General features: G+C 39.0%; 1 protein-coding gene across 1 annotated transcript in view; it reads left to right on the plus strand.

Annotated features, from left to right (window-relative positions):
- Positions 1 to 11,281, plus strand: part of CNTNAP5 (contactin associated protein like 5) — a 220,631-nt gene extending 209,350 nt beyond the window's left edge. Inside the window, exons 22-24 of the mRNA XM_026068493.1 lie at positions 4,682 to 4,900; positions 9,987 to 10,058; positions 11,009 to 11,281. Of these exons, the coding sequence (XP_025924278.1) occupies positions 4,682 to 4,900; positions 9,987 to 10,058; positions 11,009 to 11,205 (488 nt within the window). The 3' untranslated portion in view covers positions 11,206 to 11,281. The remainder of the gene's footprint in view (positions 1 to 4,681; positions 4,901 to 9,986; positions 10,059 to 11,008) is intronic.
- Positions 11,282 to 20,014: the final 8,733 nt, after the last annotated feature.

The raw sequence follows: 20,014 nt of genomic DNA on the forward strand, positions 1-20,014 counted from the left end.
TTTCAACTTTCTCTGCTGAGTTGTGCATAAGTTGGTTTACAACAATGGCTGCAAGAGATATAGGCTGGACTAAATATCTACTTCATAGAAGGACCTTACCAGGAGAAAGATCTCATGGATGTGTTACAGATCTAAAATGATCTTTCTTCCTAGTAGCCTAATAAAGCATTTGGGAAAATGGAAATAGCTACTCAGGATAGAAGAGGAGAAAAGTTTGGAACCAAGATGGCAGCAGYTAAAGATAAACTGAGAAGAATTTGGCAATATCAGGCACTTCAAGAAATTCAGAGTCTGAAGCAATAATGCCATCAGTAATACCAGTCTTTTTAAAAAAGAAACCAAATCCATTAGACTTTTCCCCCAGCAATATCACTTACCTTATGATCATAATGACGTGTTTGAATTTCTGTTTTCTTGAATATAATATTCTCTAAATAAGTATCCAGGGTCTTCTGCTTCTCTCTAGAAGTTGCGTCTCTAGTTTGAATTCTTACCACTTGAATTGATTTAAGGAAAGCATGTATTTTTTGTACATCTTCCCTCCATTTTCTTGAGTGTTTTCTTTTTACTGTAGATAGTGTTTTGAGCCCATGTAAAATCACATAGGGCTGGCTGTGCTGTGACAGATTAGGATTCAGATGTCAAAATTCTGACAACTAATGCATTTCACATTGCCATCCGGAGCAGTGCTTCGTTTTCAATGACAAACGATCTTGAAGAAAACATACAAAAAGCATATCTGAAATTATCTCGGCTAAGCATAATGGAACAAAAATTCTCCAATATTCCACAGGGCACAAAACACTTCATTGCCATGAAGCAAACCTGGAGTGCTCTGCTCACTCCTGTGATACACAAGAAAACTTGAGAGAAAAAGTGCCTTTACTTTGCCCTTGCTATCCCTTGGAGTTTCAGAAGTGTCTCAGAGGTGCACTGAATGCTTGGAGCCTTGTCTCCAGCTGTAGTTCATCTTTTCCTCTAGAAAAGGCCAAACTGGGAAGGAAAGACTGGTGGCACCCAACAGTTTTACTTAGGAAAAAATCATTGTATTTTTCAGTCTGCCACCTTCATGGCAGATTCACACCAAGAACCGAAACTGTCCCAGAGATGCCTTTTTGTGGGCTAGAGTCTAATCCAAGATATGCTTTTTGCCCTTTATAAATTGATGATTAATATCAGTAATGCTCATTGAGATTGTTGAAGGACACAGCAGTATATTTTTCTAGGTAACCACAGAGTACCTGCTAATCAACTATATTTTTTTGAGACAGATGCAGTGCGGAGACTACAAGATTATCTTTAACTTCTAGGTCACTGAATCAAATCTAATGACAATGGCCGAGAAGTAATCTTGCCAATGCTGTTCACCGCCTTGGCCAAATGAGGTGATAGATATAGTTTAACTCCCACAAAAATCATCTTTCTATTAGTCAGGCTTTAAAAGAGGACAACTGGTGCTTCAGCATACAGAGTAAATTACTTAGGGCACAGACATTAAATACTAATGTTATGTCTGCTCTCACTGAAGTTAATAGCAAAATTCCCATAAAGAAATGATATGGGCCTCCTTGGGTGTTAGTAAGCACATAAGTAAACTTGCAGCTCTGGTTTAAACTTCTCAGTGGCATGAAATTAACTTTTAGAAAGAAAGAGCAAAAAACACTGGATAAAGTTCACGGTCCCATTTTCCATAATGTTATCTTCAGAAAGAAGGCCTTTTGAGCCAGTTTCCCTGCACATGCATAATATTTTGATTTCTCTTTGATTCTAGTTCTCTCTCATATTTATGTTGTCCTTTACTATGTTTTAATTTGCTTATACATTGCTGAGCAGCTTAATGCTCTGTCCTGGAGAAATCCAGCGGAATTTCATTTATGATGAAAATTATTCCCCTTCACTAAGCTATTAACATTTAAAATTACTTTATATATTTAAAATTTTATTCCAAGTATGTTGTAAATGACAGCAGTGGACAAAGAAACAGCCATAGAACAGAAAGTTTTTCTTTTTTCTGGAGAGCAGAAATGAATCAACCGATAAATGATGTTGATATGGTCAGAAAATTTTCAGAAGTATAACTGTTAGACCTAATCCTCATTTTCAAGGAAGGCCACTGCAAGTATGTAAAAACCAGATAACAAGAGAGCAAGAACAATGCAAAATGTAGCAAGCTGTGAGACTGCAGACAGTTTTCAGGGAATAGGTGGAGGGCTCAGCAAGAAGACAGACCACCTTATGCACAAATCAGCAGAGAAAGCTGAAGAGTTATTTCCTGAAAATATGGGTAAACTGAAGTTGTGGGGAATGAGCAGCTAAATTACTCAAAAGCTGAAAAAGACTGCCTTCTCACCCCCCGTGCAGGAATCATCCAAAGTGACTCAGTCTCCAGGACTGAGAATAGAAGTGCAATGCTAAAATGTCGGAAGACCAGACCAAACCATCAGCAGCAATTGGGTTTAATTTTCCAAGGTGCTGAAGTGCATGGAAAGATTCACAAAGTTGCAAGGTCAGAGGAAGGCTGTTCTGACATCTCATATGACTTTGGTACAACACAGGCCTTGGAACTTCACCGAGTTATTACTCTAACTGAGCACAATGTCACGTAGTGAAAAGACATTTTATCATGATTTAAAGACTTCAAGTGGCAGAGTGGTCTACAACCTTTAATAAGCCTTTCACACAGGTAGTCATGCCATAACCACAGATTTACATTATCCTCTCAAGAATTCAGAGGGCAGCACAAGTCGTTCGCACCCAAGTTGCACAGGACTGTCCTTGAGTTCAGTGAAAGCTCCGCTTTGAAAGTTATAAGTCATGCACCCAAAGGCATATAGTAAGAAACTAAAGAAAACTATAGCTGTGCCCACAGAATTTTTACCATCAGACTCTGGAGTTGTTTTCCATTTGTTCTTTGATTTTTTTTTCTTTTTTTCAAATTTCAAAGCCTTTCAACAATGAATCTTCTAGTTCTCATTTGTGCAAAGCTTACTTTGACAGAAGTCTACTGAAATTGGCCCTTAATTTGACTTAAAAAAACCCTCCAAAAGTACTGTATTTTAGGCTTTCCAAGCTGCTGTACCATGAAAAGTGAATTCTTTATTTCTTAGGTTTTACCTTTTGCACATTGGGGCAGAACAGAGCAATTTAGATTGCCTGGTGCGTAAAGGATACAACAAATCCACCTTTTGTGTCAGAGCTAAGAAAACAGGAAAGACTGAGAGTTGGGAATATTTACAAAGGGTTTTGTAAATTGAACAAACATGCCAAATACTGTAAATTGGTCTTTCTAGTTTTAGACGAGCTTTCCTGCAGAAACTTGGAGATGATTCCTCATCTGTTTTGTAATACCCCCCTCCCAAAATCTTATGAACAAGCTTGACTGCAGTGCTAGCCATACAGTCTGCACACACTTTGAGAAGAGCTATTGTGAACCTCYTTAAGGCTACGTTTTTTTCACTGTCTCCCTTCCCATCTCTCCTTTTGGTTGCCCACAGCCCAGAGGTTGTCCCTGGGACAGTTCTGGTAGTGACACCCTCTGCAGACTAAACTTCTTTCCTGTAAAAGACCCCTGGGAGTGAGAGCTCGTGCTACACCTTGCATTGCTGAGAAACAAACTCTCCTGTGTTAGGTTTCCATAAAGGCATTCAAACATAATTATTAAACTTTTCTTGGCTAAATCCCTCTGACTGCATCATGTAACAGTCACACATCCTGGCTGCCAAAGTTAATATGTGATTTGGGCTAATTTTGAGATTTCTCAGTATTTTATTCTACATAAAAGAGGTTATTTTCAATGCTTTTTTTTTTTTCATTGGCAGGTGATTTTTGGATAACTATTGATAGCATATGTGTGTACATTTTTTTTTTCTTGTTTTATTTGACTGATCTTGATATAAGGCTCATCATGTTGCAGACCTCTGAGCAGTGTGAATTTCAATTTCTGGAAAGTAACTAAAATGAGAGCTTGGAGAAAAGAGAAGATGGCTTCACTGTCCTTCACTGACTTTCCCAAACAACCTTTGATCTTAAAACATTCAGAGCTAAATAAAAACCGCATGCCTTTGAATTGGCTTTCTCTTTCTGAAGTTTAAATGAATACAGACAGACACATGAATTAATTGTGCTATATCATCTGCAGCTGGAAAAGAGCATGGAGATACTGGGTTTAGTTTTGATTTAGATAAAATAAGCTGCAGTTTTGCATTTTCTTTTTTATTAGCTGAATAGGGCTAGTGCAGTGACAGCCTGGCTCGTAATTAGGAGGATTCCTAGGGAATGTTGTTAACAGATGCAATAAAATTAAACGTCATCATCCCCAGGATCCTGTGATATCCAGTGTTACTATTTTTMCTGGKTTTTTTTATTATTTTTTATTCTGGTGATTAGCACCTACGACGTGTTAAATATTGTCCATGCAGTAGAGAAAATGGGTAAGGAAAGAAACTCAGTGCAGACTTTTATATGTCCAAGCCAACTTGATTCAACATAAGTAGTATTGTAGGGGAAGGACTGGGGATAGGAGCCTTGTGGGTCAGGCTGAGGAGGACTTGTAGGACTGAGGGAGAACTCTCGCAGTTTGGAGAAGAGAAGTAAATGGGTAGGCAAGGCAAAAAGGGATTAATTTTTTTATGTGCCTTCCTAAAACAGACAATTCTTAGAGTGTTTTCCTGTTGTGCTGCAGACAGTTCGTCACTGGACCCCGAAGTCTCAAAGGCAAATGCCTATGGCTTCACTGGCTGCCTGTCCTCTGTTCAGTACAATCACATTGCTCCTCTGAAAGCTGCCTTACGCCATCCCAGCATTGCACCTGTGACTGTCAAAGGCTCCTTGACCGAGTCAAGCTGTGTGTCCATAGTGGAAGCTGATGTGAACACTGCAACCACGATATATTCCTCATCAGGTATGTTCTGCCAAGAGGGGAATGGGGAATTTAAAGAACACTGGAATTAGGTTTCCTTCCTTTTTGCTGTGGCGCAATTGTGATAATATAGACATTGAACTGTGAAGCTGCCTTTTCTCTCAGTATTAGGAGTGTTAAGGATGGACATTAAGACTAGCCAAGAACCCTTTAAAAGGCATTGTACTAAAGCAGGTACTAAGACCAAGAGCTATAACAGTGTGGTGATTATAAGAAAGAAGTCCCAAAGCTGTAGTGGAAACTGAAGTATGGGTATGCACATGATTTGCCATTCCTATCCACTCTGGACAGCTCCAGTGCTGTTGCTTGAAGGAAGACGTGTTACCATGATTTCTTATCCCGTGGTGATCAGCAATAGCAATCATACAACAASAAGTTGAATCTTCCCCATCCCTCGCTGAAAGGAACACGAACCCCTTGTATAAACCCCTGGGCACATGTGCATGACTTCCACTGAATGCTTGTACTTTTATTCTCCCAGGCTAGAGGGAAGGAGCATTACTTGAGTGGTACTAGTAAGATGATTCCAACAAGTTTGTTTATCTCTTGCAATCCTGAAACTGCCCTCTGGGAATCTTAAGTATTTTGCATATGTCTRTTTGTATGCAGAGAAGGAAACTCAGAGCAGCTGGGAGTGTTGTCACCAGAAATGGGGACAATCAAGTTGCTGCTTTAGTCACAAGTGGATGTGGCAGAATTCCTAATGACAAGAAAGGGGTACACATTATGAATTATTTTTTGGCCCTTGAATTATGAAGCCACTTTCTCTTCTCTGATAACTAAAAGCTCTGCGTTGTATCTTAGTATGATTCTTTTGACATTTTACTTGCATCAAATCCCAATTTCCTGCAGCTTCTGCCTATGATATTCAACAGAAAACAAATTATGCTATTAGCATTCTGCATAGGGAAAAAGGCTGCTGATTACTCTGTGGAGTACGGCTGCTGGTATATGCATGCTTCTCCCCACCCCCTACCCACTTCTCTCCACCCTGAGTTTTCTGAGTTATCTGCTCCGATGGACTGAAGAAATGTGGCTTGTAAATAGCGAATGGGTGATAATACTGAAAATGTGAACTCCTCGCCTCTTGATCTGTCATGTTGATGACCTAATTTTTCTAAAGGGTTTAGAAAGAAGTAAAACCTGAGCCTCAAAACTGTAGGATTCCGCAACACAGTGTGGAGTATAGCAGCTTCGGACTTAAGTGTTTAAAGCTTATAATCAAGCGTCAAGGTTAAACACTGCCACATCAGAAACGTACTATTATTATAAAAGCTCCTCCCTGTCTTTGCCTCTCTGTGCTTTAAGATATGATTTGCTSTCCATATGATAAATTAACTGACACTATGGCCTGACTATTCACACTGGATTTGGTTTAAGCCTGAATAAGATCTTTAGAACAAATTAGTTATGAAGATTTTATGTACTAAGAGCACTGGGTGGTAGATTCTTGCAAAAAAAAAATCCAATTTGTATCAAATTCTGCTTTGTATAGATGTACTTGAGAATTACATTTATGTATGGGAAGGACACATTTTAAGAAATAAAAATAAGACAGTTAAAGATTAACTTTCAAATTTACTGCTCATATTTCAATTCATCAGTTCCCAGTTTCTCTTATTGAGTGTCTCAGAARAAAAAGAGAACTTCAAAGTTGACTGTACATGTCCGTGTCAATTTTCTAATGTACAGATACAACAAAAAAGCCCTTGAGGAAATCTCACTTTAAATGTGTGAAAAAAAGCTTCCTGTATTTATAACTTCAAAACAATTGAAGCTTTTTCCTTCAGACAGGAATGTTTGTTGTCTTCAAGAAAGTTTCCTAGCAAACTGATATTGAATAAAATCCATTCACTCACAACTCAGTTATCTGTATGCACTCTTTCTGATTAGAAAATACAAAATGAAAGGTGTCTTACTGTGATTTTGATATTTCACAAAGATCTGTAAATCACTTTCTTCCTTGCTGAGACAAACATGTAGAGGTTTGGCACGTTGATGGCATAAAGATTTTGAATTTTTACAATACTGTTTTTTAGTATATTAAAACATTGGAAATGCCACAGCAGATTCAGATGTGTGAATGGTGGAATTTTGAGAACTAAATCCTGAGCTCTCTATCTTGACCTGAGCTGAAGATCAGGTCCTTATGCATTTAAATTAAGAATGTCAAAGACTTTCATAAGTCAGAAACTACAGAAAAATGTTTAGCTTCTGAAAGGCAGTTTAAACAGTACAAGTCCCTATTTCACTGAGGTGTCCTTTTGTGCTAGTTGTACTAGACCTGATATCTACMAACAAGGAAGAATGTCAGGCAACCATGAGACAGAGGAGTTCAGGATCCTGAGGAAGGAGCAAGACAAAAAGCAGGATCACAACCCTTGACTTCAGGAGAACAGACTTCAGCTTGTTAAGTGCTGCTTCGAAGAATCCCATGGGAGACAATCCTGGAGAGAAGAGGGATCCAGGAGAGCTGGCTGATTTTCAAGGATCATTTCCTCCAAATTTGAGAATGATCCATCCCAATAAGCAGAAAATCAAGCAAAGGTGGCAGGAGGCCTGCATGGGTGAACAAGGATCTGCTGACAAACCTCAGACATAAAAAGGAAGCATACAAAGAGTGGTAGCAGGGTCAGGTGACCCATCAGGAATACAGAGACACTGTCTGAGCATGTGGGGATGTGACTAGGGTAAATATGGGTCCACTGCTGAGTGGGGTAGGGGACCTGGTGACAAAGGACACAGAAAAGACTGAGGTACTGAATGCCTTCTTTGCCTAAGTCTTCAGTGGTAAGATTGGCCTTCAGGAATCACAAGCTCATGAGACCAGAGGGGAAGTCTGGAGCAAGAAAGGCTTAACCCTAGGTGGAAGAGAATCAGGTTAGAGAAAATTTAAATAAACTGGACATACACAAGTTCATGGGACCTGAGGGAATGCACTCATAAGTGCTGAGGGAGTTGGCTGATGTTGCAATGCCACCAGTCATCTTTGAAAGGTCATGGCACTTGGGAGAGGTTTCTGAGGACTGGAAGAAAGCAAATGTCACTCTTATCCTCAAGGAGGGCAAGAAGGAAGATGCAGGGAACTACAGGCTGGTCAGCCTCACATCGTTCTCTGAGAAGGTCATGGAGCAAATAATCCTAGAAACTGTTTCCAAACATATGAAGGGCAAGAAAGTGATTGGGAATGAACAGCATGAGTTTATGAAATCATGCCTGACCAACATGATAGCCTTCTACAATGAAATGACTATCTCAGTGGATGAGGAGAAAGCAGYGGATATTGATTTTCTTGACTTTGCCAAGGCTTTTAACATGGTTTCCTTTAACATCCACATAGACAAATTGGTGAAATACAGGCTAGATAAATGGACAGTGAGGTGTACTGAAAACTGGCTGAACTGCCAGGCTCAGGTGGTTGTGATCAGTGACATGAAGTCTAGCTAGAGGACAGTCGCTGGTGGTATACCCCAAGGGCTAATACTGATACTGTTTAGCATCATCATTAATGACCTGGACGATGGGACAGAGTCCATCCTCAGCAAGTTTGCAGGTGATACAAGACTGAGAGGAGTGTCCAAATCTAACATTGGCAATTGCCAGTCATGTTGATAGTCAGTGTACTGGAGATGTTCTGTTGGCTTCAGAAGTCCCTTTCGTGCATGTAGTTCAGTCAATGAACCACAGATATGGTGAACCCTAATTCTTTAGAGATTCTTTAGATGGGTTTGATGAGAAATCCTTTCACCCTTAAAACTAGCAGTAGAGTTTCATCTTTTAAAAGGTGAAAGGTTCTTGAGACTGATTACTTCTGCACTTTGGGATTGGTATCAGTGGAGCAGGTATTCTCTAGATGTAGAGAATATAGGAAAAGTGCCCCCATTAGGAACCTAAACAACCCAAAGACACTGTCCTTACAGATAAAATCTCACACCTCCTGATACATAAATAACAAATTTTTGCTAGTTTGAGTAAAAAATACCCTTCTTGGCAACGAGGTATCAAAATGTGCCTGATTCAGCTACTAATGAAAGGATGTTCAATTACAATAAACCTTGAAACATTTTGCATTTCTCAGTCGGGCTTCCACCTCTCTTGCATTTGGGAAGATCAGTTTGGCAAAGCAATAACACTGTGTAGCTGAGGCGGTCATCTCTAACTCCCAAATACATCTGCTGTAGGATAGCCTGGAGGCTCGTAAAGCGGAGAAACACAGATAGAAATCTTGTCAAAGGAGAGGGTGAACTGAGAGAAAAAAAAATACTATGAAGGTGCAGAAAAGCTGGATTTAGCTAGCAGTAGAAAACATACTGGTTTCTGAAACATACTGGACCAAAGAAGATACACTGCCGTAACTCCAATGATTTCATCAAGGGCTTGACCTCTCAGGTTTGGATCCAAGTTTGAAACTCCCAGCCTGTATACTGCTTCACCCAGTGTTTTAGCAGTATTCATTTATAGAAAGGGTGGAAGTATCCTCTAACTCTGAGTAGCTTTTAAAATACGAATTAATTTCTGACCCCTCTCTGTTTTGAACCCAATTTGACCACCACAGTTTTGCAGTGGAAAGAAAAACATCTCTTCTAAGAAGCAGTCTCAAGCAGAGACTGCTTCTTTTTATGGGATTGACTTGTATATCTGTATCTACAAATGTAGGTCATGCCTGTGTCTGTCTGGCCTTTCTCTCCTTTTGCTTCTTTCTGATATTGTTTCTTAGATATCAAAAAATTGCTAGGACTGAGAAAAGCTCCCAATAGGCTATTTGGTTCAAATGTCTCTATGATTCCTCTACAGATATATGAGAAGACACTTCCAGATGTTAGAGTAATGTGAGCTTTTCCATTTCCTTTTAAATGTACCCTTAACAGATTTTGCTCCCAAAGATGTAGAAGACTGAGCTACAAACACACTTTATTTTTCAGAGGGTTTTCTGGTCCAATTCTGCAATCCCTCCAATCACATCTTTTGAAAACAGATTAGAATTCATGAGGGTAAGACAACACTTCTGCCTAAGCCGCAATACAGTTGATCAAAGAAAATAAGTCCTGTTTTGTTTAACCAACTGCAGATCCTTTTGGGAAGACAGATGAAAGGGAGCCTCTCACCAATGCAGTCAGAAGCGATTCAGCTGTGATTGGAGGTAACTGTTTTTAAAGATTACAATTGAAACATAATTCTGTCAAGGCAGCCATCTAGGATACTTTATATCTGGGCCCCATAAAATCCTTTTTTAACTTTTTTTTCTTGTGTGTGTGATCTAATGTAGGTCTGGTATTTGCTGGATTTATTAGCATCATATCCTTATAAAGCTACCTAGATAGATAGGCACCTGCATTATGGACTAAGCCAATACTGGTGGCACATGGTGTTGGGTACTGTCCAAAAAAGGCATTATGGATATTGAAGAACCTAAAAGTTTTCTAAAAATACAAATAAAGTCTGAGACTGAGCTAAGCTGCAGTTGTTTTGCACACCATTCTGATAAGAGAAGTAGTATTCATATGTTCTTTATTTCTTGAGCTCTCTATTTGCAGGTTGGTACAGTGGAATTCACTAGATTACATGGAAGCACTTACTAGAGAAAGTTGTCCTTAAACCTTCATGTGTGGGTTTCATTTTTCTTTTTATCTCTGTCCATTTTACAGGATGTCCTGTAGGGAGCTGCTTTTGATAGTATCTAGAAGCTATAAACCAAAGTATACAAAGCTCATTCAAGGTTTCTAGAGATAACAAGGAAGAAAATGCAACAGAGCAGGAGGTTGTGCGAGCATAAAGATGTAGTTTTTAAAAGCTAATCACACTCACCCAACCTTACTTCCAGTGAAGGCAGAATTTGACTTGAATTAGAAGGTCAATTACATCAATGCTCACTGCTTTTTTAAGTCTCATCTGAAGTAACAATATAGAAATAGACACCATCAGGGAGGGCATAATGGAGGCAGCTAACGATGTACAGACTAAGAGGAATTGATGTATCGTAGCCACTAAGTGTTGTCCCCTGCTAATGTATTTCTGAGGTAATTGGTTTTTTAAATATATATATATATTTTTTACCCTTTCTATCTTTCCTTTTTTGCTCGTCTTCTTCAGGTGTAATAGCAGTTGTGATATTTATCATCTTTTGCATCATTGCCATCATGAGCAGATTCCTCTATCAGCACAAACAGGCACATCGAAGTAGTCAGACAAAGGAGAAGGAATACCCAGAAAACCTCGAGAGCTCCTTTAAAGCTGACATTGATTTGCAGAACACAGTGAGCGAATGCAAACGGGAATATTTCATTTGATGGACAATGCAATTTCTTCTTACTCTTTCTCCCCTACCATTCCTTCTTTACTTCCTTTCCTTCCTTTTATTCCCCTTCCTTTTTTATTTTCTTTTTTTAAAACCATTCATTTTTTGCTAACTTTTTTTTTTCATTTGGAGAAAGACCGCCCTGCACAGGAAACACTGACAACAGTCACGGTGCCTCATTCTCTGCACAAAAACCTGTCACAGTTTACTTCTGCAGCTCAAGAGACCTGTTATCCCACCCTACACAAAATAAGATCCACATACACACCTGGTTTCTTCTGTAAGTTCCTGGATGTTTCGAGTCCCTACTCCCCCCCRCCCCGGAGTATTTAATTCATCACTTTTACATTAGAGCTGGACTGTGTAAAATAGAGATAGAATAGCTGAATACATAGCTCTACAGATGCTGGGACAGGGTAGAGGGAAAGAATGAGACCAAAACACCTGGCTTATTTTACAGGCTCATTTACACCAATCATAAAGAACAAGCCAAATTCTCAAATGATATGAATTGATATAAATCCATTGATTTCAATGGCATAACATTAATTTATACCAATTGAGAAGCTGGTATGAGGTAAGGAAAAATAAAATAGTCATTTTCATTAAGATCCTTCCCCCACCCTCCTGTCCTTTTACTGTAACTTTTAGGCTTACAATATTTTTCCAACAGGATATGTATCAACAACAAAATGTCATTCCTGTGCACCTCTTTCACTTCCATCTCATAAGGCTGGCTATGTAGACCCAACATACTCTAGCGTAACTCTAGCTGAAGCATGGAAAATAGTAGCTTGAATCTCCAAGGGTTTTAGGAAGTTGCTAGGACTTAGGTGCTCTATATTTGTCTGAAATGTTAGAAATACAGCATATACCCATTCATGTCATATGGAGGATTATCATGCACTGAGGTTAAGCACTTTTGCCACTGTGACAATGAAAAAAAATATATACGCAAGAAAAAGAAAAATAGTTTCATCTTAAACAAAAAAAGAAAGAAAAAACCCAACTGCTCAAAAAAACCTGCATAAAAGATGGAGTGGTATTTCCTGTTTGTAGAAATTGGAATATCCAAAGCTAAATATAGAGAGGTCTAATGTGACATGTAAAAATGGTTAACATTTAATCAACCAAGAACATTAAGGAAACCCATTAAAAACACACACATACACACACTCTCTCTCTCTCTCTCCGCTTTTAATTAATCTTCTCTCCTGTTTTTCCAAGTCTTCTCTCCTTTCCTGTTTGGGAGCCAATACTAAAGACCTGAATCCTGCCCATTTTACTTGCGCTGCATGGTTGCAGAGTGAGGCTGAAAAATCTTCCTTTCATTCACACACAGTTGTAAGACAAGGAATTAGTAAGACCCTCAAGAGTGAGGTTTATCACACCCCACCTGTATTTGTATGACATACTCCCTTCACAGGGCTGCTGAAGAGTACTTAGAGTTTGCTGTCAGGCTTGCAGGTTTCTTTTTGGAGTTGAATCGTATAATCCAACAGCTAAGAAAAAAAAAGGTTTCCTATTGTTTGCAGTACCCTTTGGATGAGAATTAATGCAAGAGAATTAATTGTACAGCTGAATCTTTTTTTGCCACCTACACCATTCTGGAGTCATCCTGGGGTCTGCACATGCTGATTCTTTTCACTTAGATTAAAATCAAAGAATCACAGTATGAGGCAATAATCAACAGCCCACTATCGGTGAGAATACACATGCAGCAGGTACTGATTTTCCAGGACATGCATTAATCGCAAAGGTGTGTAGCTGGTTATTTTTTGATGGGAAGAGGGGATAGACAAGGAAGAATAAACAAATGACAGTTTGGAAATGGTGATTCTTTAACACTTCTGTTGGCAGACAGATGAGAGAAGTAGAGTCTGGTGAAGCCTATAAAGCAATCTGGAAATTATATCACTCTTAGTATGAGGAGGAATATATACCAGTGAGGCCAGCCCAATATCCATCAGCCTAATCAAGCCATGGCCCTTCTGCCACATTCCCACTCTTTGCATGATGTATGATTATCTGAGTGTTTCTGCATGATGAGATGTGTAACGATGGGCTCATTAGCTGCATTCCTTTTACATTGCTTTGTCTTTTGCAGTGAGATCCTGGCATAGGAATTCTCTTCTCTCCCTCCTTCCTTATCTCAGATAAAGCTGCCTTGTTTTGCATGATGGGGAGGGGAGGAATAAGTAAGCACATGGGCTCCTTCCTTTGCCCGTGTTTGAGTCATTTTGCTCGAAACGCCTTCCGTATGAGGCAGCCTTGAAGCCCTAATATACTTAATCAGCCTGAAGAAAAATGGAATAGGAAGGAGGTGAAAACCCACATTTTATACAGCTATGTTTTTCTTCCCCCAGTATTGTCATGTATTATTCTCTGGCCAAACTGTCAGATACAAATCATCCTTCTACTTTGCTACATGTTAATTTCTCAGAATAAAGTACTGGGAAATGCAACTATAAAGCCAAAAGCAGCTCCAATAATGGAGTTGCTGGAAAAGGGAGATCAAGCAATGAAGCAGAGTCCTCTCGTGTCCAGGGACTGAATTGCTTTCTGCCATCCTAGGACCTGAGTGTGCAAGATGCTGAGCTTTCTGTGGGAGGATCAGGTTGTCATCACCTAATGTAGATATCAGAGTGTTGCTGCAGACATTTCAGATACATCTCTGTGGAAATGTGATGTTGAGACATAGTTGAGCACACTCATTCATGCAGAGGTGATGTTGTTTCCCAGGTAACTAGCTTTCAGTCTCTGATCTGATCTAGACTTTTAGATGGTCCTAGGTCTAACGTATCCAAAAAGTTTTAGAATATTTGAAGCTCTAATGGAAGTAGCCACTGGTTAAGATGATTTGAAAGTCAGGCCAAGGAGCTGATGGTCCACATCAGGAAGAAAGCACAGCTCAAGGTATTCCTGGGGCTCTGCATCCTGCATCCATCAACATTTTCTCTCAAAATCCTCATGACAGGGTTAAACTGCCCATTCCCATGCAAACTGGTAAAGCAAAAGCAGTGAAGAAGGATCAGCACTCAGTGGCTCAGTCCTGGGCTAGAGAGAAAGTGTAAGTAGCATGTAACATAGCCCTGACCTGCCAAAACAGTGTAAGTTGTTTTATTTATTTATTTTTCTTTATATTCACTAAACATAGTCCAGGCTGGTAAAACTTCTTGAAAATTCAGCTATCTTGGTGCACACCTGTAAAAAGAAAAAACTGCACATACATAAATGCATGCATTAGTATACAGAAACACATGCATCTATACCTATGGATATAATGAGATGTGACTAAATATAAGCTACATAGTTGGTCAAATGGACACATTTATATGGACATGCCATTTAAAATCCTATCTTCTAAGTCAGGATGTTATATTCTTCTAATTAAAAAGGAGCAAAAAGCAGCAAATAAGCTGCCTAGGAAGCAGAATACAATGGATTAACTACATGAAGCAAATCCTAATACTAGCTCCTTTTTTTTTCTTTTTTTTTGTTTACAATGTTTTCTTTAGTAAAGGCATTATCTGGTTTACTTTGGTACCAGTTAAAGGTAATTAAAAATAGATTTTTAAAAAAAGAGAAGAGATGCAATTTTGCAAAAATCTTCCAATGTTAATATTCCTTTCATTTTCCACAATTTAAATTAGACCTATTTTTCCAGCTATTGCAAACCACTTATAATATTTTTATTAAAATTGCTCTTTAAATGGGGGTGGGAGGTGTTCTCTGCTTTCTTTTTCTTTTAGCTATCATTTTAGAAAACATTTTTCAGTAAACATGGGGAATAATAATTTTAATATATACAAATGTCTCGGGATTTTTTAAATGGAAAACCTGAGTGTATCAAAGAATTGTTTGGAGGCTTTTTCTTTTCCTTCTCCCACAAAAGTTTCATTAAAAAAAGGAGGCTGGTAGAAAGATGCCAAGTCTTTCCTTCTCCTGGTGATATGGTATGAATCCTCTGAATGTTATTATTGCTAGGCAGGGATTTGTATCCAATTATTCATCCAATTTGTATCCAATTATTATCAACTTTTTAGTCACTTAGATATGGATTTAGGCACTGCAAATTCCCATTATCCAAAAAAGGATTAGCCAGTAAAGGGCACACTTATATTTAGTCGTGCGAAGTTTGAGTTGGGTGCCTGGAAGGACAGAGTATCTCGATGTCTGGCTTCTATAGAAAACAAATGAAGACTGCCCGTCAGAAACCTAAATCCTACTGACCTTCAAGGAGAGGCTGCCACATGACTAAGGTCTGGGCTTTCAAAGGAATTAAGTCTCCTGAGGATATGAGTCAATGCTGAAGTGRCTAAACAAGATGAGCACTTGTTTCAAATTAGTCACAATTGGAGTTTGGCTTCTGCGTTGCTGTGGAATGCTTCAGGATCCTACGAGGCACCTAAATACCYTTGAGAACGGAGTCCCACATCTCTCTTGAAAATAAGACATTGATCCTAAGTCACCTATATAACTTACAGTATTTCAGCTGCCCTTATTTACTTACTGGCGTAAAGGCAGTGTGAGTGTTTTGAGTAAATTTTTAACATGTACACTTTTTTCTTTCTTTTCTTGTTCTTGCTGTGGTACAGTACTTACAATGTGTCCACAATGAATACAAAGCCAAACAAAAGGCAGGTTCTTAACTCACGTTGGCTAAACCAGGATTCTCATTTAGGCGAAAGTAAATGTGAAAACAAGCCATGTAGAGTCTTACTTTATAAGATTGTTTTCAATCTTGAGATTCCCCTGTCATTTTACTTACTACTAGCTGAAATTCAAACATGAGATGTTTTGTCTCTGCTTTACTTTAACCTGGTCTAGCCAGAATTAACTGTAAAGATGCATCTTTCTCTCCATTGATCATAGAGACAGGGTAGACACCTAGCGATGGATCAACTACTTAGAGCAGAGTCTGCCTAAATGGAAGCAGATCACACTACTCAGGCAGCTCCAGCAGGCACATCTGCACAGGGCTTACGGGAGATCTGTTCCTTTATGAGGTGCCGGCTGGGATCGGGGCAGGAAACGTTTCTGCATCTAACATTACTATAGGTGTCTCTGCTTAGGAAATTTGTGTCTACTTTTAGGTGAATACATGAAAATGAGGTGACCAGTCACCCAGCTGAGTCAGTGGACATCTAGAAGGTAATTTGTGGAGCTTAGAGAGGAGAGATATTCATCTATTTTAGAGTGAGATGAATCATTTTCCAGGAGCCATTCATTGGCTGTTGTGGGAGTTTTGACAAATAGTGGACAGGTATATGTAGATTTCATAATCTAAAACTAAATTGAACCCATAAGACACCTTTCCACCTCTAGGTGTCTGGTGCCATTTGAGATGAATCTCTGCAGGTCCCATAAGGATGCCAGTCTCCTGCCTGTCATGTCTCATATCTGCTAGCTCCAAGCAGATATGTCTGATACCTGTCAGCATTTCAAATTACAGTAAATGCCTGTCCAGAACTTCTAACTTCTAAATGAGATGAATCCTTGAAAAATCTCATCTTCAGAACAAAATCAGCCTTCCCTTGCATCAGTGTAAACAGATGGTGAATCAGCTGAAGTGAGTCCTTCACCCTGGATTAAGAGAGACTAACAGGAGGCAGGATTTGACCCCTCCACCATCTCATGCCATTGTTGTTTGTTGTCTTCACCTACACAAAGCTTACACCGAAGAAGACCAGTTTCGAGTATTGTTCTGTACTACCAGCTTTTCACAGACACAAAAGATCTTTTTTGTTTTTTTGTCAGAAAACAACACTTGTAAAAGACTTGAGCAAAAGCTGAGACCTTGTGAGGCTCTCTAAAACAAGTGCTTTTTCAAAGCTTTCATGCAGTTTTTCAGTACCTTCTTATCAAGCGAGCAAAGCAATACAGTTACTTTCCTGCCAAACCATGGGCCTTATCCAGCTTCTTCTGAGGTTGGTGGGAGGTCTCTTGGTTAACTGCTGTTAGAGTTGCGCCATGCCCTTTGGATTTTTGGAGGTTTTCTTGACAAGTTAATATCCCAGCCATACAGCTTCAAAGCATGATCTGCTTCTTTCAGTTCTGAACTTTGCTGTGCTTCCTTTTTTAATTAAAAGTTTTCCACATCCCCTTTCGGTGTGGGCGGCCCCCTCCTCTGTGCTCCTTTTGTACAAGAAACTTTTAAACACACTCTTCTTTTGGGTCTGAAATAGCATTTTTCTTTGTTGTTTATTTTGAGCCATGCCTATAGCAGTTTGGATATTTCTRTGTATTGGTACTTATTTTTGTGATCTTTTGCACTAAGTTACTCTGCCGAAAACAAAAACTGGGGGAAAAAAGCACACTTTCTAGTGAACTATTGTAATTTGTAAGCTCGTCATTTGTTGTTGTTATGTACTGAGTCTACAAGCCAAGCTAAAGGAGGATTAAGGCAACAATTGGTGTTGACATTGTCACTCATACCTAGTTCACCTCTATTTTCTTTTTCTTTCCTTTTTTCTTTAGCATGTGGGGATATTGAATTGGTGGTAGGAGACAGAAGAATTTGTGGCATGATTCTTACTAAGGTTATGTTTTTTCTCCTGGCAGTCACAGAAACCAGAAATTTGAAGAAATTACATGATTCTCGAAATAGCCTCTTGTTCAGTCAGAAGGGAAACTGCACTCCACTGTGGAGATGTCTCCTAGGRATGGAGACCTGTAGGGGAGAGTGGGGACATGAACTCTCCAAATTACAATTCTGATGAGGCAGTGCAGTGCAGGAGGGAAATGCACTCAGTAAGGTTATGGTTTAGCTGTTGGAAACCATGCATGGTAACCTTCACATGGATATAAGGGTTTGGAATCTTTTTCCACTATTCTATTTTGCCATGAAACTGATTAATAATTAGCCTGCAAAAATTAAGCATCAGTTCTCCTGATGACCCGCAAAGTATCAGAGATGTGCTTCAAACGTGGAAGAGGATTTCAAATATCTGGCTGATATTAATCAGAATCTCTCCAGTGAAATAACTGGTTACCTCAAAGAAGAATTTGGGACTATATCCCTCAAAACAATCTTACCATTTAATCAAGTGTTGCGTACAACAGGTGATCCAAAGAATGGCATTTGCTTAGAGATTCTCCTCCCGCTATTCTCGCACTTACTTAAGGTGCTTGTGGCAGCCTTTCTCTAGTTCTACTGCTATTTGCATCCCAAAGCCATTTGCTTCTTGGTGTGCCAGTCATAACTCTCTTTCTGGAGTTCAGTCACACAACCCTAAAGAGAGTCCATCTGATATAACTTCTGCATGGGAAATTATTTACTCACTTTTGCATGCCAAGGCCCTTTACACTTTCTTCTTGCATCATTTAGGCAAATTCTTTTCTGACGTGCTTTGTCATTGCTGCCAATGCTGAGCATATCTATCATTTAAGAAAAAACTTACCACTTGTGAGGTAAAGCTTAGATACAGCCAGTCACAACCTCACATCCAGCTCACAAAACAGGAGTATGCAGACACCTAAGCCMACTCCATGAACCTTCAGACAGAGGGTAGAAGAGCAAGCAGGTATGTTTATTCAGGCATCCAGCCTTAAAAATTTCTGCTCTRTGAGTTTTGCAAATGAAATCTTTAATATAGTCTGTTTTTACATGATAGCAAGAGGCTAAACATCGTAATACATGACCTGCTTTGAAACCCACTTTGTGAAACAAGCAGAGCCAGCTTCAGGCCTGGCTGTAATCCTGTTGAGGTCAATGTAGATACATCACAGATGAATTTAGCCTCAGACTGCCCTAGGCAAGGGCAGTGATGATCTTCTGCAAACTGAGCCTGACATATATGAATTCAAGTCAGGACCTTATATTCGTCATCCCCTACTGCTGTCAACAAGAGTTGCATTCACTGCAATTATATGTGTCTTCTAGCAAAACTGTGGATAAAATTCAGGATAAGGCAATGAACTTCAGCTCCATGTAAGTCTGTTACATGGCTTAAATCACCTTCAGGACTTCTTGGAAATATGTGTAGGGGGAAGGGTGGTCTGTTACCAACCAACCTGGGAGCCTACTCACTGACTTTAAGAGGATTTTATGAGATTTTAATGTAATCTAACTCTGGGTGGACTGTGGTGAAATGTATCCTATTTGAAAAATGAAGGTACTGTAATGGGAAGAAAAAAATAAAAGAGCAGCCATACAAGCTGAAAACTGAGATTAATACTTAAAAAAAAATTGGCCCTTTCCAGAAAAGTACCCTTCATCATTCATTTTACTTTGTTCTACTCAAATTATATTAAGTAAATCTCTCAGAACACTTCATTTCAATAGCAAAACAAACAAAATACTTTTTTTTTCCTTGTAATAGTCCATCCAAGGGTAATACAAGAGTCTCTCAGTTACAGTAAAAAGCAAAATGGAGATTTAGATTATTCCCCTTTCACTGTCTGGTTTTCTAAAGGGAATTCCACAGGACGTTGCCTCAGTCCAAGTCAGTTTTGTAGACAATGTAACATGTCTTAATACACTGTATGGGGATTGGGAAAAAAAATTAGCCTTAGCTTCTTTTGTTTTCTATGGTTACTGTTGTACAGAAGAAAGACTTAAACTGTAAATAATGTATATTTAATAAAAAGAGACTTTTGTATGATTTTGTGTGGAAGACAAATGCCTCCTGTTGTGTTTTTATTTTATTTTATAGCTAAATGGACATTACAAATGGTAATTACAGAAAAACTAATTTTCAGGCTTTTACATGTTAACCCTTAGCCAACAGATCTCACTGGATGTTAATAAAAACTGAAGTGCCCATAACCTGTATTTATTGATTTCAGCAATTGTTAAA

This window comes from Apteryx rowi, unplaced genomic scaffold, assembly GCF_003343035.1.
Source record: "Apteryx rowi isolate R43461 unplaced genomic scaffold, aptRow1 scaffold_271, whole genome shotgun sequence".
Classification (NCBI taxonomy): Eukaryota; Metazoa; Chordata; class Aves; order Apterygiformes; family Apterygidae; genus Apteryx; species Apteryx rowi.